This window comes from Oncorhynchus gorbuscha, linkage group LG08 (assembly GCF_021184085.1).
Source record: "Oncorhynchus gorbuscha isolate QuinsamMale2020 ecotype Even-year linkage group LG08, OgorEven_v1.0, whole genome shotgun sequence".
NCBI classification, from domain to species: Eukaryota; Metazoa; Chordata; class Actinopteri; order Salmoniformes; family Salmonidae; genus Oncorhynchus; species Oncorhynchus gorbuscha.
In genome coordinates, this window is record NC_060180.1 from 29,885,399 (window position 1) to 29,910,951 (window position 25,553).

Genomic DNA, 25,553 nt, shown 5'->3' on the forward strand with positions numbered 1-25,553 from the left:
TTTCAATATTATAGTTTAAAGCATGTTTTTAGGTTATATATGGTTTGTTTACATTTACTTTGTTTACAAACATTGGAGTAAATGTGGAGTTTTCTGACATGAGAATACAAAGTAGATTCACTTTCACATGTGGGAATTGCAAATTGCAAACAATCACATGTAAAAAAAAAAATAATAATAATTTGCAGTTTCAAATATTTCACATTAAATTCTCACTTTCACATGTGGGAATTGTGAAAAAAATGTTTTTCACGTGCAGTTCACGTGAAAAACAATCACATGTAAAAGTTTTTACATGAATCCACCAATTAAAATGTTTACATGTGAGAGGTTTTCACGTGGGAAAATGTTCTATTGTTTTATTCACCATTATTTTGTGCGTAAAGGCTCTACAAACCAGTTTTTTTTCCTAACCCTAAATAATACAAGGTCAAAGCATTTTAAATATACCAATAGATGCTGAAAATGAGACATATGTGTGTATTTACATGACTCATTAAATGATCCCTAATTTTCTGAACCGTTCTCTACTTTACAGTGCCTTCGCAAAGTATTCAGACCTCTTGACTTTTTCCATATTGTGTTAAGTTTCAGCCTTATTCTAAATGCAAAAAAATAATCTTCAGCAATCTACACACAATAACCCATAATGACAAAGCGAAAACAGTTTAAAAAAAAAACATTTTTGCACATTTATAAAATATAAAAAGCAGAAATATCTTATTTACATAAGTAATCAGACCCTTTGCTATGAGACTCAAAATTGAGCTCAGGTGCATCCTGTTTCCATTGATCATCCTTGAGATGTTTCTACAACTTGATTGGAGTCCACCTATGGTAAATTCAACTGATTGGACATGATTTGGAAAGGCACACACCTGTCTATATACAGTCCCACAGTTCACAGTGCATGTCAGAGCAAAAACCAAGCCATGAGGTTGAAGGAATTGTCTGTAGAGCTCAGAGACAGGATTGTGTCGAGGCACAGATCTGGGGAAGGGTACAAAAAAATGTCTGCGGCATTGAAGGTACCCAAGAACACAATGGCCTCCATCATCCTTAAATGGAAGAAGTTTGGAACCACCAAGACTCTTCCTAGGGCTGGCCGCACAGCCAAACTGAGAAATCAGGCGAGAAGGGCCTTGGTCAAGGAGGTGACCAAGAACGCGATGTTCACTCTGACAGAGCTCTAGAGTTTTTCTGTAGAGATGGGAGAATCTTCCATAAGGACAACCATCTCTACAGCACTCCACCAATCAGGCCTTTATGGTAGAGTGGCCAGATGGTAGCCACTCCTCAATAAAAGGCACATGACAGCCCGCTTGGAGTTTGCCAAAAGGCACCTAAAGACGGCCAGACCAAGATAAACAAGATTATCTGGTCTGATGAAACCAAGATTGAACTCTTTGGCCTGAATGCCAAGCATCACATCTGGAGGAAACCTGGCCTACGGTGAAGCATGGGGGTGGCAGCATCATGCTGTGGGGATATTTTTCAGCGGCAGTGTCTCGGAGACTAGTCAGGATCGAGGCAAAGATGAACAGAGCAAAGTACAGAGAGATCCTTGATGAAAACCTGCTCCAGAGAGCTCAGGACCTCAGAGCCTAAGCACATATTCAAGACAATACAGGAGGGTCTTCGGGACAAGTCTCTGAATGTCCCTGAGTGGCCCAGCCAGAGCCCGGACTTGAACCCGATCTCTGGAGAGGCCTGAAAATAGCTGTGCAGTGACTCTCCCCATCCAACCTGACAGGGCTTGAGAGGATCTGCAGAGAAGAATGGGAGAATCTCCCCAAATACAGGTGTGCCAAGTTTGTAGCGTCATACCCAAGAATAATCTATGCTGTAATCGCTGCAAAAGGTGCTTCAACAAAGTACTGAGTAAAGGGTCTGAATATTTATGTAAATTTGCACAAAAACATTTTTTTTTGCATTGTCATTATGGGATATTGTGTGTAGACTGATGAGGGGGAAAAACAATTTAATCAATTTTAGAACAAGGCTGTAACGTAACAAAATGTGGAAAAAGTCAAGGGCTCAATACTTTCCGAAGGAACTGTATATTCTAGAACGTCTGTTGAGAAAATTCTAATTAAAGGTACACCTAATTTAAAGGGGTAATGTACTGAAAACCCTATTCAATGAAAACTCCACAAGAAAATCTATTAGCTAGCAAGTGGGAGGGTTTTCAGCAGTCGAATTACATTTATTCTGAGTGTGCAAGGGAACCACACCTTCAAAGCCCTTTACGCACCTGCATAAGGTAAGTCTGAATCGGAACTACTGAGAAGTGTGTAGGAAAGGCGTGCGTAGGAAATATACACCTTTCCTACGTCTGAATCGGGCCCATATTGAATTGTGTTAGGAGATGTATCGACTTCTTGGATAGTTGCATCTGAGCCACTGGCTTAATCCTATTCTTTAACTTTTATTTTTGGTTGAGTTAGGAGAAGTGAATCCAACATACAATTTGTCGACAAGTTTATAGGCTATTTATAGTATTTCAAAAGTGACATTGAATTGTGTTTGGTTGTCAACACAACCAAATATCAACATTTGAAGGAGATGTGTCTTCTGCTTGGATAGTTCCATCTGTGCCACTGATTTAGTCTGGCTTTAATTCCAGTTTGTGGAATAAGTGGAGATCTCTTAACAATCATTCTCGCGATAGAATATTGGTGATAGTCAGTGACAAATATCATAGTTCCGCAGGGCTAGGCTTAGTTAAAACCCTGGATGGGAGACCAAAGGGTAGCTATAGACACATTATCCAGTAGGAGGTGCTGCCCAGCCTATAGTTATTTTTTATCGTGGATATAAGGTTGAAGATCTGATGTTTTCTTAAAGTTACAAGTTCAACATATTTGATACAAGGTTTGTCTATTTTGAAATTTGGTTACCAGGATGAAATAATCCCGTGTTTGAAATATCACCCTCAAAACAACATTTTACGTTCATTACTTTTTTCACATTGAATGCATTTTCCACATAAATTCCATGTCGCTATACGTTGACATATTATGTTGAAACGACAGTGAGTCATTCAGTTTATGCCCAGTTTGTAGGCTTTTGCTCGGTGGGCTAATGCTGTCTGCTCAGGTCTAGCTGGTATCTGTGCCAGTGGTAAGGTTCCCCAGTGTAGCAAATAACTCTTCCATCTCTTTCTGCAGGAGAACATTCTGAGTCTCAGCATCTTGCCTTGCGCGTTCCGAGTTCCCCAGTTGGATCTCCAACATGAATAACCTCTTCTTCTCCTGGCCTAGATCCTCTTCTAAACGATCAGACTGGAGACGAAGACCTGAACACGAATCCTCTAACCTGAGAACATCAAGAGAGAGAGGTTTGAGAGTGCAGCAGACACACGCGCGTGGATGTGCACACACTCACATATACACAAACACCACAACATAACATTGCCATATCAACAAGAACACAAGCTAGTTCTTACTTGTGTATGCGTGTCTCATAGCTGATACTCTGTCTTCTCAGCTCCTCCTTCAACTCCGTCACCAGGCTGAACAGACCCTCATTGACCCCTGACCTCTGACCTGTGATGTCATCCCCAGGGTCACCCTCATTCCAGTCAGCGCTGCTCACACACAGCTCTAGAGGAGAGCTACTGTCCTCAGGTATCGAGGGTCCTGCCACAGACTGCCCTGACCCTAAACCAGAAATCAGTGTCCCGTGCTCACTTCCTGTAGATTCAGCCAACGGGATCTCACAAGAGGTCCAGGGGGAGGGGCTGCCAATGGGCAAGCTCAGACTGCAGGGAGTGACATTAACGTTATCATAGGTCGAGAGCCTGTTGGAATGGGGGGAGTTTCTGACAGATTGGGAGGGCTTTATATTGGGACAGGAGGAGACTATAGTAGAACAGGAGGAGTCTATATGTAAAGGAGACGAGTCTTTTAGCATGCTACTTTGGGAGACTTTTAGTGACAAAGAGGACTCAGTATATGAGTCTAGCAGAGAATCTATATGTGTCTCTTTCAGGCAAAGCGAGGACTCTTTGAGTCGTTCGCCAGTCGAAGCGGTCCGTCGGTGACTCCGGAAGGACGTCAGGCCATTCATCAGCCAGTGGCCTCCGGTGACTGTCGACACATCAACTGCTGACCCCCCCAACTTCCCCCTTACCCCCCCTGACCCGGACCTACATTTCAAAGAGGACCTCCATGAAGACTGGCTTTTGGACTGTTTACTGGGGCCGAGGTCTGCGCCACTACCACCCGAGAGTTTTATTTCGCTCTTTCCTTCACTCTTTCTCTCCATCTTTTCTTCTGTTCTTCCACCATTAATTCCCTCAGAATCTCCCTCTGTTCTTTCCTTGGGGGTTGATCCAGGGCGGTCAGTGTCAAGAGAGGACACTGCGGAGGTCAGGAGGGGTTGAAGTGGTTCCTGACTTGGGTTGTTAGGGGTCTGTTCCAGGGATGGATAGTCCTTGGCGGGGTGGGGGGGCAGGATGTCCTCCTGTGAGAGCCATTCCACCCTGCAGCGCTGAATCGGGGGGACCCGGGGATAGGGAGTTGGAGAAGGGGCAGATTGGTCCTCCCTGGGAGTCTCTGCCTGCCCCTGGTACAGACGAGAGTGTTCACTGATCAGTACAGTCATCAGGTGCTGCACCTGGGAACTACCTGCAGGATGCAATAAAAAGCTAATTGTTAGTATGTACCCCTTTTCCAGTGTGGGATTCTAGCTTGAAATATATATTTGATCATGTTTCCATACTAGAACTTAATGATTACTTTACATGTTTAAGGAATGTACTGTACATGTTGGGGTCAATGGAGGGGGGATAAGAACTAGGTGTATGGAAAGTTACTGAGTGAGGAGGGGGGAGTGCAGAAAGTTTACATTACATCAAAACATAATATTGTTCAATCTCATGGCTCCTAAGGAGGGAGGCAAAGGTTTTCAGTCACTGATCAATTAGGACAGCCGTGGATTAGGGAGGAGCAAGGAATTCGGCCCGGGGTCAGGTCAGATGAAGTGAGAAGGAATAGTCCTATCCCACATGCATATATTTCCATGCCCACGAAGGTTCTAGCATGAGGCAGGGCCATGACTACACCATTGAGAGGAACCAGTTAAGTTCCTGACTAGCAACAAAGTACTTATTGGCTGTCGAGATGTGCAAGGAGTTGAACATTCCTAGTAGGAGGGTATAAATATATGTGCTTGTGTAAACATGTCTTTGTAGCTGTTTGACGCAGTGGGTGAATAAACTTGGTTTCAGCTTTTCCTAGTTGTCCGTTTGAGTTTTTACTCAGTTTGTTCAGAACCCAACATCAAACAATGAAAATGCTTTCTCCAGCCTAATCCCACAGATTATAGCAAAAAAGTAGCTGCTGCTGTTTAGCTGAGAAATACATGACATATATTGGCCTTAAACTCTTTAAACAATTGCATACCTTCTCACTGATATTGTAAAAATAAAAGTTTAAACTTGAGCAAATCCCCTCTTTGTAAAATGTTGCGGTTAGTTTGCTCATAGCACGTGTCATCACAGAGAAAAATGTGCTGGTATCTACCCTCCATCATGATCTGTGGATCTTCCATCTTGGGTCGGAAGATGTTGGGCCCGAACACAGTGGCCAGGTTCTGAACACTCATCTTGTTCTGACTTGAGTGGGACTGGACCTCATCTAGGAATCTATAGTGCACACACACATGCACACATGCAAGCACACACGCATATATGCACGCACATGTAAAGGCAGGTAAGATTAAAACAGAGGAGACATATAAATAGCCCCCATGAAGCAACATTTTTATTTCCTCCAAGATTGTCTGAAAATCTCAACTCTCGTATGTTCAGTTGGATTCAAACTGAGACAGATACAGTATGAGAAGTGGTGGTGAGTCATGCTGTTGCCACAGTCTGTGTGATCTGCCTCATTCTGCTGTCTCAGCTGCCTGAGACATCTATTTCAAGTGTTAACCCTTTAACTTGCACACCAAGAAGAACAATTCTGCAAAATGATTGTTCTGCGAAATATGTGTATTTAGCCTCACTACATATAGGCCATAAATGAATCATTTGTGTTTACATTACTTAAACTTTGATAGATAACACAGGGCAAACATCTCAACCAGCAGGTTGAGCTGCCCAATTAGAGTAAACTGTATTGGAATTTGCATATACTTTTTAAATAATAAAAAACAACAACATTAATTTACATTATGTCTGCTTAATTGACTTATAATGGAAGATAAGCTTAGTTATATAAGGATATGAAATGTTAATAAAATATGCTACATTTGTGTGTCAAAATCTGAAAATTCAAATGCATGTAAATGTATGCATTTACAGTTTAATGACATGTACGGAATGATATTATGAAACATATGGAAGATAACAGGCAGACAGTAAATAATGTATTATATTATTATATTTGCACAGACAAAAAAATCCCATAGAAATATGTCTTTATTGCCCATTATCACTAGCTTTGACTTAATAGCATTCCTTTAATGGGCAACTCAACCATCTGGTAGAGCATATTTTTACCTGCAGATGTATCTGAGGAGGTTGTAGTTGACCTGAGGAAGACTCTTCAACTGCCTGCCCAGTTCAAGGATCCCCTTCAAAAAGACAAAGCCCCAATATCATTATTCATTAGGATTTGAATGAGAGCATTGCTACTTTGAAAAGGGGCACATGTTGAAAAGGGGCACATGTGTGTCACGTGTGCGCACACGCGCGCGCACGCGCACACACACACACACACACACACACACACACACACACACACACACACACACACACACACACACACACACACACACACACACACACACACACACACACACACACACACACACACACACACACACACACCTCCTCCTGGTCCTTGGCCAGGAGCTGAGCAGTGGAGAGGAACTCTGTGTATTTGTTGAAAGGCACCACAGGCTCTGGCAGCTCTCTGAGGTACAGCTTCAGCAGGGACGCCACCGTGTGGACATCAGTGTTACTGTTAAACATAAGAATTATGACTGATTTACAATAGAGCTCATCTACCTGTCTGTGTTGTGTATTTAAATGAGTTTTAACCTTTATTTAACTAGGCAAGTCAGTTAAGGACAAAATCTTATTTACAATGACTGCCTACCACGGCCAAACCCTAACCCGGATGACGCTGGGCCAATTGTGCGCAGCTCTTTGGAACCCCCAATCATGGCCGGTTGTGATACAGCCTGGAATCGAACCAGGGTCTGTAGTGACGCCTCTAGCACTGAGATGCAGTGCCTTAGACCGCTGCGCCGCTCGGGAGCCCCCCAATATGTTGTGTTTTACGTTGTGTTATGCTGTGTTACCTGTGAAGGAAAAGTTGATGTAAAGGGAAAGTACTTCTACCTGCCAAACAGTGGTTTCTCCCCGCAGTTAAAGGCGTCCTGCAGCTCTCGTACGTGATTGGTCTGTCCAGGCATTCTGAACAGCCCCTCCTCCGTTAGGCCGTGCTGGTGTATAAAACACACACACTGCTGCACCAGCAGAGGCACCAGAGGCTTGCTGCTGCTGCCACACCCACTCTCACACTGCATTGTCTCCTCTAAATGCTGCCCAAAAATACCTAGAGCAATGACACCCAGATTCCAAGAACACACACACACACACAATCAACTTGCTCTTACAGGACTTTACATGTTTGTGTGTGTGTGTGTGTGTCTGTGTGTGTTTGAGTATGTGTATGAGCATGTGTGTGTTTGTGTGTGCGTGTGTGTGTTACCTCCTCCTAGCGGGGCCCATATAGCTCTTCGTATGGCTCTGACCCATTCCTCCATGTCACTCTGAGACTTAGCCATCAACAGGAAAGACTCGCTCAGACCTGAACGATCCCTCTCTCCACTGCCTCCTGCAAACACACACACACACACACACACACACACACACACACACACACACACACACACACACACACACACACACACACACACACACACACACACACACACACACACACACACACACACACACACACACACACACACACACACACACCCTGTGTGAGCAACCGATATGACGCCAAAACTGTACATTTCAACACTTAATCTTCAGTCTCTGAGGCGATTTAAAAACAATGCATGAATCACTAGCATCAAGTATGGCAGGTGGAAATTGATTAATTAATTGCTTAGTACATTGTCATTGGTAACTATATGCAGAGTGTACTGATGATGTCTTCATGAGCACGGATGCCATCTACATAGTATGTTGTCATTGGTATTGTCAGTGTCATCATGCAATGCTCTGTGCTTATGTGCCATACAAAGAGCCTTTAACAGTGGTGCCAATCTTTGTATTTTTCTGAGTAGACCACTAGATGTTGGTGGTGCAACTATGCCAGTGACACTGTGAACCATCTGATCCTCCCCTCCACCCTCTCAGGGCTGGATGTCTCAGGCTCTGTGCACTCTTGGATTGCATCCTACCTGGCAGGCCGCGCCTACCAGGTGACGTGGAGAGGATCTGTGTCTGCACCATGTACTCTCTCTACTGGTGTCCCCCAGGGCTCGGTGTTAGGCCTCTTCTCTCTATACATCAAGTCACTCGGCTCCGTCATATCCTCACATGGTGTCTCCAATCATTGCAATGCGGATGACACTCAACTACTTTTCTCCTTCCCCCCTTCTGACACCCAGGTGGTGACATGCATCTCTGTATGCCTGGCAGATATCTCAACTTGGATGTCGGCCCACCACCTCAAGCTCAACCTCCGCAAGATGGAGCTGATCTTCCTCCCGGGGAAGGCCTGCCACTTAAAGACCTCTCCACAGTGTCGCCCTCCTCTGAAACCTATCCAGAACGCTGCAGCCCGCCTGGTTTTCAACCTTCCCAAGGCCCACTGGCTTCCAATCGCAGCTTGCATCCACTACAAGACCATGGTGCATACCTACGGAACAGCAAGAGGAACTGTCCCTCCCTACCATCAGGCTATGGTCAAACCCTACACCCCAACCCGAGCATTCTGTTCTGCCACCCAACCTCCTCTTCACCACGACCCCCCAAATAACACACAAAAAAACAAACAACCAGCACTAGCTCTGTACTTTCTATACTGTGATATGGGGTTGTCCCACCTAGCTATCTTAAGATGAATGCACTAACTGTAAGTCGCTCTGGATAAGAGCATCTGCTAAATTACTCAAATAGAAGATGTTCTGCTCCTACTATCAATCTATTATTATTATTATTATATATTTTTTATTTAACTAGGCAATTCAGTTAAGAACAAATTCTTATTTGCAATTATGGCCTACCCCTGCCTTCCCTAACCCGGACTACACTGAGACAATTGTGCGCCGCCCTATGGAACTCCCAATCATGGCCTGTTGTGATACAGCCCAGCATCGAACCAGGGTTTGCAGTGAAGCCTCTAGCACTGAGATGAGGTGCCTTAGACCGCTGCGCCACTCGGGAGTCCCTAGATACTACAGGGCATGGTCAGTCCTGTCTGTCTATATGTATGGTGTCAAATGGATCTCTGGAGTCGAGCACGTGCGAGATGGAGCTGTCGATCAAGATCAGACATAATTGAGCAAGCAAACATTGAGTCGAGAGCGCAGAGGCTGGGTTCCACAAGCATAAAGGCCAGTCGAGAGCGCAGAATGTGGTCGAGCGAGCAGAGGACGGGTCCCACGAGCGGGCAGGCAGCAGGGGTCACGCAAATTAAAGTTGAGTTGCACTTGCAAGTGTCACTTTGAGTGATCAGAACATTATTGCAACACGCAAAATATGAATTCTAGAACAGAGATTTTAGTTTTGTTTTGCAGATACTTGCTAAACGTCAGGACTCAGAAGTTACGGTGTTCTCACAAATACATTACATCCCCACATGGATTTCACAATCTCACACCAAACAATATCGCAACTGCAATCGTTCACTTAAATTCGAGGTAATGAACAGAGCCTGTAGCATTCTACTGAAACGCAATTCATCAGGTTTCTGGGCCGATCACAGCTTGACTGCTCTCGATTCGGATTTTGACGGTGAAAGGCAAAGTAATGAAGTAGCCTATGAGTCGCCAGAAAACACTAACATCCGGTTTTCAGGGGTACAGTATTTTCAACCAATGTTCCGTTTCCCCTGAAAAACGGGTTAGTGGTGAAGTAGCATTAGGGACAATGGCCAACGGTAAAAATGTAAGCTCGATAGTTTTTCCACGTCCATCTGTACAAAGAGTAGTACGCAAGTATAAACTGCATGGGACCACACAGCCATCATACCGCTCAGGCAGGAGACGCGTTCTCTCTCCTAGAGATGAACGTACTTTGGTGCCAAAAGTGCAAATCAATCCCAGAACAACAGTAAAAAACCCTGTGAAGATGCTGGAGGAAAAAGGTACAAAAGTTTTTATATCCACAGTAAAACGAGTCCTATATCGCCATAACCTGAAAGGCCACTCAGCAAGGAAGAAGCCACTGCTCCAAAACCACCATAAAAAAAACATAAAAAGCCACACTACGGTTTGCAACTGCACATGGGGACAAAGATCGTACTTTTTGGAGAAATGTCCTCTGGTCTGATGAACCAAAAATAGAACTGTTTTGCCATAATGACCAGCGTTATGTTTGGAGGAAAAAGGGGGAGGCTTGCAAGCCGAAGAACACCATCCCAACCGTGAAGCACTGGGGTGGCAGCATCATGTTGTTGGGGTGCTTTGCTGCAGGAGGGACTGGTGCACTTCACATTATAGATGGCATCATGAGTGAGGGAAATGATGTGGATATATTGAAGCAACACCTCAAGACATCAGTCAGGAAGTTAAAGCTTGTTACTCAGTTACACCAGCTCTGTCAGTAGGAATGGGCCAAAATTCACCCAACTTATTGTGGGAAGCTTGTGGAAGGCTACCCGACGCATTTGAGCCAAGTTAAACAATGTAAAGGCAATGCTACCAAATACTAATTGAGTGTATGTAAACTTCTGACCCACTGGGAATGTGATGAAAGAAATACAAGCTGAAATAAATCACTCGCTGCTATTATCCTGACTTTTCACATTCTTAAAATAAAGTGGTGATCCTAACTGAGACAGGGAATTGTTACTAGGATTACATGTCAGGAATGTATTTGGGCTGAGGTGTCTGTAAACTTACGACTTCATCTGTAGCTACCAAGACCTATCTGCTTTGACCCGTTTTGCACTCACTTTTTTGACTCATCACATACGCTGCTGCTACTGTCTATTTTCTGTCACTTCCCGCGATTACCTCATACTCCTGCACATCGACTCGGTACTGATAGCCTGTGTATATAGCCAAGTTGTCATTTCTCACGTATTTATTGTTGTTTATATTATGTGTTTTACTTTACTACCGTTTCTCTATTTTCTTTCTCTCTGCATTGTTGGGAAGGGCCTGTAAGTAAACATTTCACTGTTAATTTGATCCTGCTGTTTACCAAGCATGTGATGAATACAATTTGATTTGAACCAGGAAGTGCATCATCAGAGGGAGGGCTTAGTTGTCTCCATGGTTTCTTACCTGGACCAATCTCAAACAGGTGGCGACCAGCTTCATCCTGATTGGCCGACAGCTCACTGACCTGACTGCCCTGGAGAATGATGCATCCCTGAGAGAGTGTGAGAGAGAAAGAGAGTGTGAGAGAGAGAGAGAGAGAGAGAGAGAGAGAGAGAGAGAGAGAGAGACAAAGAAAGGCGAGAATACAGTATTAAAAGGTAGAGCATTGTGTGGTTTGCTATAAACAAACAGAAACATTACTTAACTCTCTGTTTAAAATCACTTAGAGCACAGGGAAGGAAGATGTGCTGTGCACGAAAAACATTACAGAAATGTTACGAAACATTATAGACTCCATCGTCTCCTTTAGTCTTGATATATTTCGAGTGGCTTGAAAGTGTCCTGAATATGTGCATTAAACTAGAGTGTAGTATACCTGAGGTTTAGTCTCATCCTGGTCCTTATAGAAGTACAGTGCTTCAGTGTGGAGAACGAACCACCGCAGCTGCCAGTTCCTCATGATGCTCCTCTGTCTCTTCAGCCAGCCGGCCTTCAACGTCATCTCCTGGCCTAGAGGAGAACTGCAGCGGCCCAGCACCATGCTCTTAGAGCGGGCTGGGGAGTTATAGATGGGGGAGGGGAGAGAAACATGAACACAAACACATATAACCTATATACATACAAATGCACGCAACACATGCACACACCCTATCCCTAATCATTCTCCACTGAGTTCCTTATGAGAACAGTCCGATTCCAGTGTCTGAGCCGTGCATAATGATGTATTCATTATCAACTGGACCAGTCTATTATCAGGGGTGGACAACCCTCAGCAGCTGGAGCACTGCTATAACACACCTGGATCCTAGTTCATTCTCCACAGAGATGAACACACACATAACCTATGCGTGTACAAAGGCACACACAGCTAGAGCATCATTAACCCCTATTCACTGAGGTCCCTATAATACGAGAGCAGGCTGATCTCAGAGTCTGAGCCGCACATGCTCATTTATCCATTACTACCTGGACCAGTCTATTATCAGTAATCCAAAACCATCCTGGAGAGCTACTGGTTGTCCAGGCTTTTGCTCTAGCCCTGCTCTAACACACCTGATACAGCCAATGGGGCAGATGATTATAGGAATCAAGTATGTTGAAATAAGGTTGAAACAAAACCCTCCAATCGAGTAGATATGAATGCTGTAGAGGTCCTATGTGTCTCTCTCCAACAGCTCAGAACAACCATAACAGACTGATTAAAAGAGAAATGACACATCAGACACTGGTGTGTATCGGATAAACCTCAGTGTCAGGCTGAGAGAGAGAGCGAGAGGAGACAGAGAGAAAATCAATTATTTATATTTTTTCTTGTTAATTGCACCCCTTGTTTCTGCTGAGGACAGCTCAGGGCTGAGCTCTCTCTCCCTCTCTCCACCTCTCCCTTGTATTTTGCAGAGTCATGATCGCAATGGATTACGTGTACTGCGCAACACATTTGGTCGGTAAAAAACCACTAATCACCATCTTCTCAAGTAAAAACCTTCAAATGCGAGTGGATGAACGACAAGTGCAAGAGTTAAGTGGTGGTACACCATACAGTCTGTGCCCAGTCTCAGTCCTGTGATTCGCTGCCTCCACAGCCATGTCCATCCAGTCATGCATGAAGGTATGTCACGCTGCGGGCAGGCCTGCCTGCCTGTAGGCCTGGAGCCGTCTACTGCGTCAGTGATTAGTACCGTGTGAGAGAAACTATGTTTATCACTCAGCTGTCGTGATGGACACTTTTAGCCCTTACAGTAGTAGTAAGCTGTGATATACAACAGTAGTAAGTCCGACATGTCACACAGCCACAACGACAATTCATCACCGGGAATAAATACAACATCGTAGTATGTACAGTACACTATGATCAGCTCCGTCTTCTATTGAAATATATCCTTCTGAGATGAGAGGGCCAAGCAACCAAATATTTCATTAAGCTATAACTCCCTAGTGTGGAATTGTACACTGTAAGATGCATATGTATGCATATCCGTAACCAGGGCTCTAAAGTGCGACCATTTTGTTTCCTAGATATTTTGCTATGCAACCTGGAAAGAAAATCACCTAGATAATAACTGTTGTAATGATAGCCTTCACTGTACAGTTGTTTCTGAAAAAGTGAGTGCTGATTCATTCAATTCAAAGGCAACATGTAAATAATATTAAAGGACCAGTGCAGTCATAAACTTGATTTAACTGTGTTTCATACCTACAGGGCCTTCGGAAAGTAATAATATGCCATTTAGCAGACGCTTTTATCCAAAGCGACTTACAGTCATGTGTGCATACATTCTACTTATGGGTGGTCCCGGGAATCGAACCCACTACCCTGGCGTTACAAGCGCCATGCTTTACCAACTGAGCTACAGAACCCTTGAATTTTTTTCAAATTTTGTTAAGTTACAGCCTTATTCTAAAATGGATTACATAAATAGAAATCCTCATGAATCTACACACAAGACCTCATAGTGATAAAATGAAAACATACTTTTAGAAATTTTAGCAAATACCTTATTTACTTAAGTATTTTATTATTTTATTTCACCTTTATTTAACCAGGTAGGCCAGTTGACAACAATTTCTCATTTACAATTGCGACCTGGCCAAGATAAAGCAAAGCAGTTCGACACATACAACGACACAGAGTTACACATGGAGTAAAACAAACATCCAGTCAATAATACAGTAGAAAACTAAGTCTATATACAATGTGAGCAAGTGAGGTGAGATAAGGGAGGTAAAGGCAAAAAAAGGCCATGGTGGCAAAGTAAATACAATATAGCAAGTAAAACACTGGAATGGTAGATTTGCAGTGGAAGAATGTGCAAAGTAGAGATAGAAATAAAGGGATGCAAAGGAGCAAAATAAATAAATAAATACAGTAGGGGAAGCGGTAGTTGTTTGGGCTAAATTATAGATGGGCTATGTACAGGTGCAGGAATCTGTGAGCTGCTCTGACAGCTGGTGCTTAAAGCTAGTGAGGGAGATAAGTGTTTCCAGTTTCAGAGATTTTTGTAGTTCGTTCCAGTCATTGGCAGAAGAGAACTGGAAGGAGAGGCGGCCAAAGGAGGAATTGGTTTTGGGGGTGACCAAAGAAATATACCTGCTGGAGCGCGTGCTACAGGTGGGTGCTGCTATGGTGACCAGCGAGCTGAGATAAGAGGGGACTTTACCTAGCAGGGTCTTGTAGATGACCTGGAGCCAGTGGGTTTGGCGACGAGTATTCAGACCCTTTGCTATGAGACTCAAAATGGAGCTCAGGTGCATCCTGTTTACAATGATCATCCTTGAGATGTTTCTACAACTTGATTGAAGTCCACCTGTGGTAAATTCAATTTATTGGACATGATTTGGAAAGGCACATACCTGTCTATATAAGGTCCCACAGTTGATAGTGCATGTCAAAGCAAAAACCAAGCCATGAGGTTGAATGAACTGTCCATAGAGCTCAGAGACAGGATTGTGTCGAGGCACAGATCTGGGGAAGGGTAAAAGTGAAAGGGTAATATTGTCACCCAATCAGACTATTCTTGATTTAATCTTGTCTTTACATAAACTAAATAATATTCTGGAGTTTTTTTCACTATTTTCTACATTGTATAATAATAGTGAAGACATAAAAACGACTAAATAAGACACGGAATCATGTAGTAACCAAAAAAAGTGTTAAACAAATCTAAATATATTTTAGATTTTAGATTCTTCAAAGTAGCCACCCTTTGCCCAGAGCTTCCAATAGCCTACAGTTAATCTCTTCCCGCAACCTGTTGAGGCTGGCAATTAAAGAGAATGCAAGAGGCTGAATTAAAGAGGTTAATCTCTTCCCCGCAACCTGTTGAGGCTGGCAATTAAAGAGAATGCAAGAGGCTGAATTAAAGAGGTTAATCTCTTCCTGCAACCTGTTGAGGCTGGCAATTAAAGAGAATGCAAGAGGCTGAATTAAAGAGGTTATTAATCTCTTCCCGCAACCTGTTGAGGCTGGCAATTAAAGAGAATGCAAGAGGCTGAATTAAAGAGGTTAATCTCTTCCCGCAACCTGTTGAGGCTGGCAATTAAAGAGAATGCAAGAGGTTCCAGAACTGCTGTATTTGAAGCACCACTCCTTTCTGTCCAGTTTCACAAGGACATTCATTACATGTTCTGTTTAAAGGGTGAATTGGCTCTGGAAGCCAAAAACAGCCAAATACTCCATCTAAACGTCAAGCGATTCTCAATTGCGTGCCGGTTCTAGAAACATAAATCACTCTACTTTCATTTCACGTCAAAATAATTTCACAAATGTAAAATACACACTTGTTGTACACTGTTTTAACTGGTTTTAACACAGTTGCAGCTGACTGTCATGTTTTGTCATTGATTATCATGTCTTGTCCCTGTGCTTCCCTTCTATTCGTTTCCCTCTGCTGGTCTTATTAGGTTCTTTCCCTCTTTCTATCCCTCTCTCTCCCCCTCCCTCTCTCCCTCTTTAACGCTCTCTCTCTCTATCGTTGACTCTTCCTGCTCCCAGCTGTTCCTCATTCTCCTAACTACCTCATTTACTCTTTCACACCTGTCCCCTATTTTGCCCTCTGATTAGAGTCCCTATTTCTCCCTCTGTTTTCCGCTTCTGTCCTTGTCGGATCCTTGTTTGATGTTTGCTGTTCTGTGTCCTTGTTCCGCCCTGTCGTGTTTCTGCCTTCTTCAGATGCTGCGTGTGAGCAGGTATCTATATCAGCTACGGCCTGCGCCTTCCCGAAGCGACCTGCAGTCTGTGGTCGCGTATCCAGTTGTTCCCCTCTACTGCCTAGAGGATTTCAGTTTTCCAGTTTTGACTTTACCTGAGATTATATCCAGGATTATCATTTTTGTTATAGACTGGAATAAAGACTCTGTTTCTGTAAAGTCGCTTTTGGGTCCTCATTCACCAGCAAAACAGAAGGATCCGACCAAGAATGGACCCCTGCTGTCGAGTTCCAGGGAGCGATGCTAGGAAGACACGAACAGGAATTGTCTGCTGCTCGACATGCCGTTGAGACCCTGGCCGCCCAAGTCTCCGGCCTCTCGGAGGAGATTCACAATCTTCGCCTCCATCCACCGGTTACCTCCTGGGCTTCCGGGTCTCCGGAGCCCAGAATTAATAACCCACCGTGCTACTCTGGGGAGCCTACTGAATGTCGCTCGTTCCTTACCCAGTGTGATATAGTGTTCTCTCTCCAGCCCCACACGTACTCCAGGGGTATTGCTCGGATCGCCTACGTCATATCACTCCTTACTGGACGGGCTCGGGAGTGGGGCACAGCTATCTGGGAGGCAAGGGCTGAGTGTACTAACTATCAGAACTTTAAAGAGGAGATGATACGGGTTTTTGATCGTTCTGTTTTTGGGAAAGAAGCTTCCTGGTCCCTGTCTTCCCTATGTCAAGGTAATCGATCCATAACGAATTACTCTATAGAGTTTCGCACTCTTGCTGCCTCCAGTAACTCGAACGAGCAGGCGTTGCTCGCTCGTTTTCTGGAGGGACTCCACGCTAAGGTTAAGGATGAGATTCTCTCCCGGGAGGTTCCATCCAGCGTGGATTCTTTGATTGAACTCGCTATGTATCGCATTGAACGACGGGTAGATCTTCGTCACCGAGCTCATGGAAGAGAGCTCGCGTTAACTGTGTCCCCCTCTCCCGACACTACCATCTTTCCCCACTGACTCAGGTGTTGAGCCCATGCAGCTGGGGGTATTCGCTCTCGACTAAGGAGAGGGAACGGAGAATCACCAACCGCCTCTGTCTCTATTGCGGTTCCGCTGGTCATTTTGTCATTTCATGTCCAGTAAAAGGCCAGAGCTCATCAGTAAGCGGAGGGCGACTGATAAGCGCTACTACTCTGTCCTCTCCGTCAAGTACCTGTACTTCTCCTTGCCCCATCTACGCTGGACCGGATCGGCAGCTTCCTGCAGTGCATTAATAGACTCTGGGGCGGAGGGCTGTTTTATGGACGAAGCCTGGGCTCGGGAACATGACATTCCTCTCAGACAGTTAGGGAGCCCACGGTCATGTTCGCCTTGGATGGTAGTCCTCTCCCCAGTATATTATGTGAAACACTACCTTTAACCCTCACAGTATCTGGTAACCATAGTGAGACCATTTCTTTTTTGATTTTTTGTTCACCTTTTACACCTGTTGTTTTGGGTCATCCCTGGCTAGTGTGTCATAATCCTTCTTTTGATTGGTCTAGTAATTCTATCCTTTCCTGGAACGTTTCTTGTCATGTGAAATGTTTAATGTCTGCTATTCCTCCTGTTTCTTCTGCTCCCTCTTCACAGGAGGAACCTGGTGATTTGACAGGAGGGCCGGAGGAATATCATGATCTGCGCACTGTCTTCAGTCGGTCTAGAGCCACCTCCCTTCCTCCTCACCGGTCGTATGATTGTTGTACTGATCTCCTCAAGAAGCGTTTTGCATCCGCTCCTATCCTTGTTGCACCTGACGTCACTAAACAGTTCATTGTCGAGGTAGACGCGTCGGGGGTGGGCGTGGGAGCCATTCTGTCCCAGCGCTCCCATACTGACAATGGGGTCCACCCTTGCGCGTATTTTTCTCATCGCCTGTCGCCGTCGGAACGTAACTATGATGTGGCTAACCGCGAAGCCATCCGTTTAGCCCTAGGCGAATGGCGACAGTGGTTGGAGGGGGCGACCGTTCCTTTTGTCGTTTGGACTGACCAAATGAACCTTGAGTACATCCGTTCTGCCAAACGACTCAATGCGCTTCAAGCTCGTTGGGCGTTGTTTTTCGCTCGTTTCGAGTTCGTGATTTCTTATCGCCCGGGTACTAAGAACACCAAGCCTGATGCTTTATCCCGTCTCTTCAGTTCTTCTGTAGCGTCTACCGACCCGAGGGGATTCTCCCTGAGGGGCGTGTTGTCGGGTTGAATGTCTGGGGAATTGAGAGACAGGTCAAGCAAGCACTCACTCACACTCCGTCGCCGGGCGCTTGTCCTAGTAACCTTCTTTTCGTTCCTGTCTCTACTCGTCTGGCTGTTCTTCAGTGGGCTCACTCTGCCAAGTTAGCTGGCCACCCCGGCGTTCGGGGTACGCTTGCTTCTATTCGCCAGCGGTTTTGGTGGCCTACTCAGGAGCGTGACACGCGCCGTTTCGTGGCTGCTTGTTCGGACTGCGCGCAGAATAAGTCCGGTAACTTTTTTTTCTGCTTCTGCTCCTGGCCTTGCTGGGTCTCAGTCTGTCCCCAGCCACCGCATCTCTCCTGCCCTTGCCGTGTCTCAGTCTGTCCCCTGCCACCGCATCTCTCCTGGTCCTGCTCCTGCACTTGCCGTGTCTCAGTCTGTCCACAGCCACCGCCTCTCTCCTGTTCCTGGTCTTAGCCTAGCTGTGTCTCAGTCTGTCCCTAGTTGTTACTCTCCTGGCCTGTTTGGTCCTGATTGCTCTAACGCTTACAGTTCTCTACCCGTGTCTCATTTTTATAAGAGTAATAGCCCTAGATTCCCTCTTCATCGTCTCCCGTTACGGTCCTGAGGAGAGGAGTTGGGTTCTTTCTCGGGACGTGCTGGACCGTTTGTTGATCAATGATTTCCTCCGTTGCCGCCAGGGTTCCTCCTCGAGGGCGCCAGGAGGCGCTCGGTGAGTGGGGGGGTACTGTCATGTTTTGTCATTGATTATCATGTCTTGTCCCTGTGCTTCCCTTCTATTCGTTTCCCTCTGCTGGTCTTATTAGGTTCTTTCCCTCTTTCTATCCCTCTCTCTCCCCTCCCTCTCTCCCTCTTTCGCTCTCTCTCTCTATCGTTCCGTTCCTGCTCCCAGCTGTTCCTCATTCTCCTAACTACCTCATTTACTCTTTCACACCTGTCCCCTATTTTGCCCTCTGATTAGAGTCCATATTTCTCCCTCTGTTTTCCGCTTCTGTCCTTGTCGGATCCTTGTTTGATGTTTGCTGTTCTGTGTCCTTATTCCGCCCTGTCGTGTTTCTGCCTTCTTCAGATGCTGCGTGTGAGCAGGTATCTATATCAGCTACGGCTTGCGCCTTCCCGAAGCGACCTGCAGTCTGTGGTCGCGTATCCAGTTGTTCCCCTCTACTGCCTAGAGGATTTCAGTTTTCCAGTTTGACTTTACCTGAGATTATATCCAGGATTATCGTTTTTGTTATAGACTGGAATAAAGACTCTGTTTCTGTAAAGTCGCTTTTGGGTCCTCATTCACCAGCATAACACTGACAACACATTTTTGGAGTCAGTCTTTTATTTACACACAGGTGTTGGGAGACACAGATAGCTAATTAGCACATGTAGTCCACTCTGTCTTCTGTTTTCCGCAAACAAGCGATGTACCATGGAAATATGGCCGTGTGTATCAATTGAACCTTTTTTAAAATGATTTCTCGCTGATATGTTTCCAAAACCGTACTGCAAACGATACGTGTTAATGTTTAGACCGAGCATTGCAGCTCTTAATAAAACTCCCCCATACAGAAGACGCCTATGTCCAATGACTCGTATGTGTAATGGAATGGAACTGAGAGTCAGAATCAAGGGCTACAATATCCCCTTATTTTCAATCAGTTCAATGATTTATTTTTCAAGGTCTGAGGCACTTTGATCAGTCCTATTCTTCAAGCCCAAGAAACAAACACTTAGCTTCCTAGTACATATGGGAATTTAAAAAGGTTAATGAAACACTTTTTGGAGGGTTACTGTTAAAATGATGTATATTTCAAAATAGACAATGATGAATGGAGCATTGGCCCCCAGAGCTCGTGGGCCCCACGCCTTGCGGAGGCTGTAGGGGTGTCCGGTTCGCCAGACCCCTCCCAGACAGTCTAGCAAAATTCTTGCTTGAGAAATTGCTCTTTGCTAAGAAGCTATTTTGGTTTCTTTTTTAGTATTGTTATTGAAAACAATCACAGTAAGGTACTTAAATGTTAAATAGCAATTATTTGATATTGAGATAAAAATGGCTGCATTGGACCTTTAAAGAATGCATCAGTGATTTGTAAACTGAACAAAAATATAAATGCAACATGCAACAATTTCAAAGATTTTACTGAGTTACAGTTCATAGAAGGAAATCAGTCAATTTAAATAAATAAATTAGGCCCTAATATATGGATTCCACGACTGGGCATGGGCACAGCCATGGGCCCACCCACTTAAGAAACAGGTCCTCCCACTGGGGAGCCAGGCCCAGCCAATCAGAATTACTTTTCCCCCACAAAAGGGCTTCATTACAGACAGAAATAATCCTGAGCACCTCCCTCCCCACGCTCATATGATCCCGCAGGTGAAGAAGCTGTGGAGATGTGGAGGTCATGAGATGGCGTGGTTACACATGGTATGCGGTTGTGAGGCCAGTTGGATGGACTGCCAAATTCTCTGAAAAAACGTTAGAGGCGGCTTATGGTAGAGACATGAACATTCAATTCTCTGGCAACAGCTCTGTTCGACATTTCTGCAGTAACCATGCCAATTGCACGCACCCTGAAAACTGCACATTTTAGAGTGGCCTTTTATTGTCCCCCAGCACAAGGTGCACCTGTGTAATGATCATGCTGTATAATCAGCTTCTTGATATGCCACACCTGTCAGGTGGGTGGATTATCTTGGCAAAGGAGACTTTCTGAGAGGTAACACATGGGAATGCCTGTGTCTACCACTTTGTGTAGCCAGTTAGTTATGCTGAAACAGTCATTTCTAAAGGCTTTCCCATGAAACTTTCTAAATGTTAACTGCAAAGTAGGCTTACCTGGTAGAACGATATGATATCACGATCATTTGTAACAATCAGGTGGTCTTTTGTTTTGCAAGCTTGGGGTGGCAGGGTAGCCTAGTGGTTAGAGCGTTGGACTAGTAACCAGAAGGTTGCAAGTTCAAGCCCCTGACCTGACAAGGTACAAATCTGTCGTTCTGAACAGGCAGTTAACCCACTGTTCCTAGGATGTCATTGAATTTGTTCTTAACGTACTTGCCTAATTTGGATAAACTGAAAGTATTGATCTTAGAAATATTTTTCACGAATAAACTTTATGTCTTGAACTCTGGATGTCATAAGGTGAATGCACCAATTTGTAAGTCGCTCTGGATAAGAGCGTCTGCTAAATGACTTAAATGTAAATGTAAATGTTGAACTCAAAATCAAATAGGCTTCACGAAAATATCATGGTCGCTGTGGTAGATCGTGTATTTTGAAACAGTGTCTTCGCAAGGTATTCAGACCCCTTGACTTTTTCCACATTTTGTTACATTACAGCCTTATTATAAAATGTATTACATTTTTTTAACCCCCTCATCAATCTACACCAAATACCCAATAATGACAAAGCACATTTGGCAGTGATTATAGCATCAAGTATTCTTGGGTATGACGCTACCAAGCTCGGCACACCTGTATATGAGGAATTTCTCCCATTCTTCTCTGCAGATGCTCTCAAGCTCTGTCAGGTTGTATGGGGAGCATTGCTGCACAGCTATTTTCAGGTCTCTCCAGATATGTTCATTTGGGTTCAAGTCCAGGCTCTGGCTGGGCCACTCAAGGACATTCAGAGACTTGTCCCGAAGCCACTCCTGCGTTGTCTTAGCTGTGTGCTTAGGGTCGTTGTCCTGTTGGAAGGTGAATCGTCGCCCCAGTCTGAGGTCCAAAGATGAACTTTGCTCCGTTCATCTTTCCCTCGATCCTGACTAGTCTTCCAATCCATGCCACTGAAAAACATCCCCACAGCATGATGCTGCCACCACCATGCTAAACCGTAGAGATGGTGCCAGGTTTCCTCCAGACGTGATGCTTGGCATTCAGGCCAAATCATTTTAACCTTGGCTTCATCAGACCAGAGAATATTGCTTATCTTGGTCTGAGAGTCTTTAGGTGCCCTTTAGGAAACTCCAAGCGGGCTGTGATGTGCCTTTTACTGAAGAGTGGCAAAAAACCCGTTTTGCTTTGTCATTATAGAGTATTGTGTGTAGATTGATGACCATTTTGTTTCATCAATTTTAGAGTAAGGCTTCAACGTAACAAAATGTGGAAAAAGTCAAGGGTTCTGAATACTTCATCAATTGTTATCAATTCCATAAACTTCATTGAGTCTAGCAGAGACTGGAAAAGAGAGAACAGCTCTCATCAGATAGTGGCTTTATCACATGCAAGGAGATGCAATAATCATATCATCCAAAAACAGAAGTAAACTATCACACAGCCAAAACACTAGGAGATAAAGTGTGCTGCATGCATTATGGAGACACAGTAGCTATAACAGTCGCAGAGAGCGTGAGACAGCAAGACCGGCATACTGCCGAGATGCTGCAGAGAGAAAGAGGGGAGGAGAGGATGAAAGATTGTCCTTACCCCTGCGTGTCTGTCTGTTTTTAGGGCTAAGCATGGTTGTCATTGCAGCGCTAGTCCCATGTCTGGATCCCTCCAGTCACACGCACACTGCTCTCTCCTCTCACTCTGCTGCCTCACCCTGTTTTTTACTCCCTGAGGCACCACCCTTTCTCTATCTCTCTTCTTCACTGCCACTCAATCTCCTTCCGGGCAAGCACCCTCCGGGCTCTCTTTCCACTCTCCCTCTCTTCCTCTGTCTCCTTTCCAGTTACACTCTCTCTCCCTTCCCCTTTCTCTCTCCCCTTCTCTCTCTGTCTCACTAGCCCAGTGTACTTACAGCCCTGCCCAATGAGAGAGAGAGAGAGAGAGAGAGAGAGAGAGAGATGTATATGTTTAGAGCGATTTAGAGGTTTTGCGAGGGGTAGACTTCTCCTGCACATGCTCAGTTCTAATATTACTCCTGCTGCATTATTCAGACAGACACAGAAGGGTGCACACACACTCAAGCACATGCACAAACACACATAAGTTTGCCATAGTCCACTTCAGGTTACTAGCCAGGTATGTAAAACTATTCTACTCTTGTTTTCAGGTAAACCATTCACTAGCCTTCTGCACCCAGAAAAGACTACAAATGCTGTCCGTATCATTTTAGAACAGCAAATTCTGTGGACACCAAACACTCTAGAGCTGTATTTCGAATATTCATACTAACTGCACTAACCGTACTATTTGTGATGTAAATTGAGTATGTAGTATGCGTATTGGTTATAGTATGGATAGAGTTAGTATGCCAAGAGTTCTAGGATGTCGTACTAAATTCGGCAAAATACGAAGAATACCAGCTCTGGACACTCTGTGCTTTTAGGGCCGATAATACAATTCTTCAGAAAATGGGCGTGGCTTCACAACATTTTCAGATTTCAAGAAAATGGCAGAAAATATGCAGCCGAAGGCCGACGAGAGCGGATACAATCTCTTTGCTTTAAGTAATTATGACAAATGTTAAGAACATTTTCAGCAATGTAAATAAAGTAATGACTTTTTCAAATCAGTTAGGTTGGCTGACAATTTGTTAGCTACGTTATCCTCGTAGCATATCATTACAGCAGTGCGTACTGGTATGTTAGCTAGCTAACCTAACGTTAGTTGGCTACGAATACATTGAACTGCCAGTATATTAACTATATGTCATTCTTACCTTAGCTAAGTGGTATAGTTGTTGTGCGTTCTCAATGGTCATTGTTAATTCGCTCTGGCCTTCTACTCCGATTTCAGAGCACTCGTGTCTGAGTGTGCCAGAGAGCAGAATAACTGATGAATTTACAAACGCTCAACATCCGTTGAATATGGCCGGTGTCAGTAAACGTTGACAAATAGGGTAATTCAAAATTGTTGCCAGCAGCACAGTTACAGTCACCAAAGCTCCAAATAACATGAAAACAGCCTATCCAGCTCTGCTAGGTGGAATAACATACATATACTCATTAGTATGTAGTATACAGTAGTATACAGTATGTTAGTATGGGTATTCGAACATAGCTCAGGTGTTGTTAGAACATTGAGCTGGTCATTACCTGAGTCTCGTCTCTGTCTGTCCATGGGTAGAGTCTTGGAAAGGTTCATCACAGACACTACTCCATCTGTCTAGTGCTCGGTACCACTATCTGGAATGCTGACCGGACACACAAACATTCAGAGTCAACACACACACACACAGTGAGAGAGAGAGAGAGTCTGAGAAAAACTACAACAGAAAGTCAACAACTATCTCACACCATGACCCTCACTCCACTTACAAGATGTATTCAACAGCCTGAATGCTCAGTCGGTCAGTCATATAATTGATAATTGTGAGAGGCATTCAGATGATAATGATAGCGCTAATGCTCTATACCCAGAGCTGACACCAGCATAACAGAGCAGTGATAGTCTGGAGCTATAGAAGGCTATGCTCAGGACTGATGATGCTACTAAATAGAAGAGACTATTACCTGCCACGTCATCTCAGACAGAGAGAGAGAGACGCCTTTCAGTCCTCAATAGCTCACTGTGGAGATAGGAGACACACATATATACACACACACACACACACACACACACACACACACAGACCTACATATACACATAGGCATCCACACACACAGAAAGAAACACACAACTCGGAGACAGTGGTACGAAATGCAGACACAGGTCTTCACATAGTGTGGGGTGAGAATCATGTGCTTCCTCTCTCTCTCTGTCTCAGGAAGTGGGTAGTCAGCATGGAGAAGTGAATGTGCAGCCCTCTGGCTAAACACATGTTGGTTCCTCTGGGTATTAATAGACAGTCCATACAGACAGTCATAGCATTTACATTCCCATTTTCGTCTGTGCCAGGGATGGCAAACCCCCATCTTCCTGGGAGAGTTACTGGGTGTGCAGGATTTAGTTCCAAGTCCAACCCTGCTCTTACACCTAATTCTAATCAGCTGCTCATCAGGATCTTGATGAGCTGATACAGGTGTGTTAAAGCAGGATGGGAAAAAAGCTTGCACATCCCATCGCTCTCCAGGAGGAAGGTTGACCACCCCATGGTTGCAAAACCTGCAAAAATATCTGTTCTGTTCTGAAAGAGAGGTGGAGTGATCTGCGGTGCTGGTAGTCGCTCAGTTGAGTCGGAGAAAATAGGAATCTGCTTTAATTTTCATGAGGTGCCATCATTGTTGACCAATCACAATAGAAAACGTAGCCTGCATGGTGATACGTCAGCA

The 25,553-nt window shown here is 44.5% G+C and overlaps 1 protein-coding gene and 1 long non-coding RNA gene across 5 annotated transcripts; one reads left to right on the forward strand and one right to left on the reverse strand.

Annotated features, from left to right (window-relative positions):
• Window positions 1-1,945: 1,945 nt before the first annotated feature.
• Window positions 1,946-24,935, reverse strand: LOC124041474 (rho GTPase-activating protein 22-like). Of its 4 annotated transcripts, none has more exons than XM_046359098.1 (11): window positions 24,795-24,935; window positions 24,378-24,475; window positions 11,897-12,075; window positions 11,485-11,572; window positions 7,728-7,853; window positions 7,355-7,571; window positions 6,839-6,971; window positions 6,509-6,582; window positions 5,529-5,650; window positions 3,449-4,631; window positions 1,946-3,318 (listed from the first exon to the last, which is right to left on the reverse strand). In XM_046359098.1, exons 2-11 carry the CDS (start codon window positions 24,424-24,426, stop codon window positions 3,102-3,104), a joined length of 2,388 nt encoding a protein of 795 aa, XP_046215054.1. In that variant the 5' UTR covers window positions 24,427-24,475; window positions 24,795-24,935; the 3' UTR covers window positions 1,946-3,101. The 4 variants fall into 4 exon arrangements, with proteins under 4 accessions (XP_046215054.1, XP_046215055.1, XP_046215056.1 ...); XM_046359099.1 differs by lacking the exon at window positions 24,795-24,935 and adding an exon at window positions 24,600-24,736; XM_046359100.1 differs by lacking the exons at window positions 24,378-24,475; window positions 24,795-24,935 and adding an exon at window positions 22,822-23,084.
• LOC124041475 lies at window positions 1,954-5,228 on the forward strand. Its single transcript, XR_006839952.1, has 3 exons — window positions 1,954-3,340; window positions 3,490-3,629; window positions 3,994-5,228. It is a non-coding gene; the product is annotated as an uncharacterized LOC124041475 (long non-coding RNA).
• Window positions 24,936-25,553: the final 618 nt, after the last annotated feature.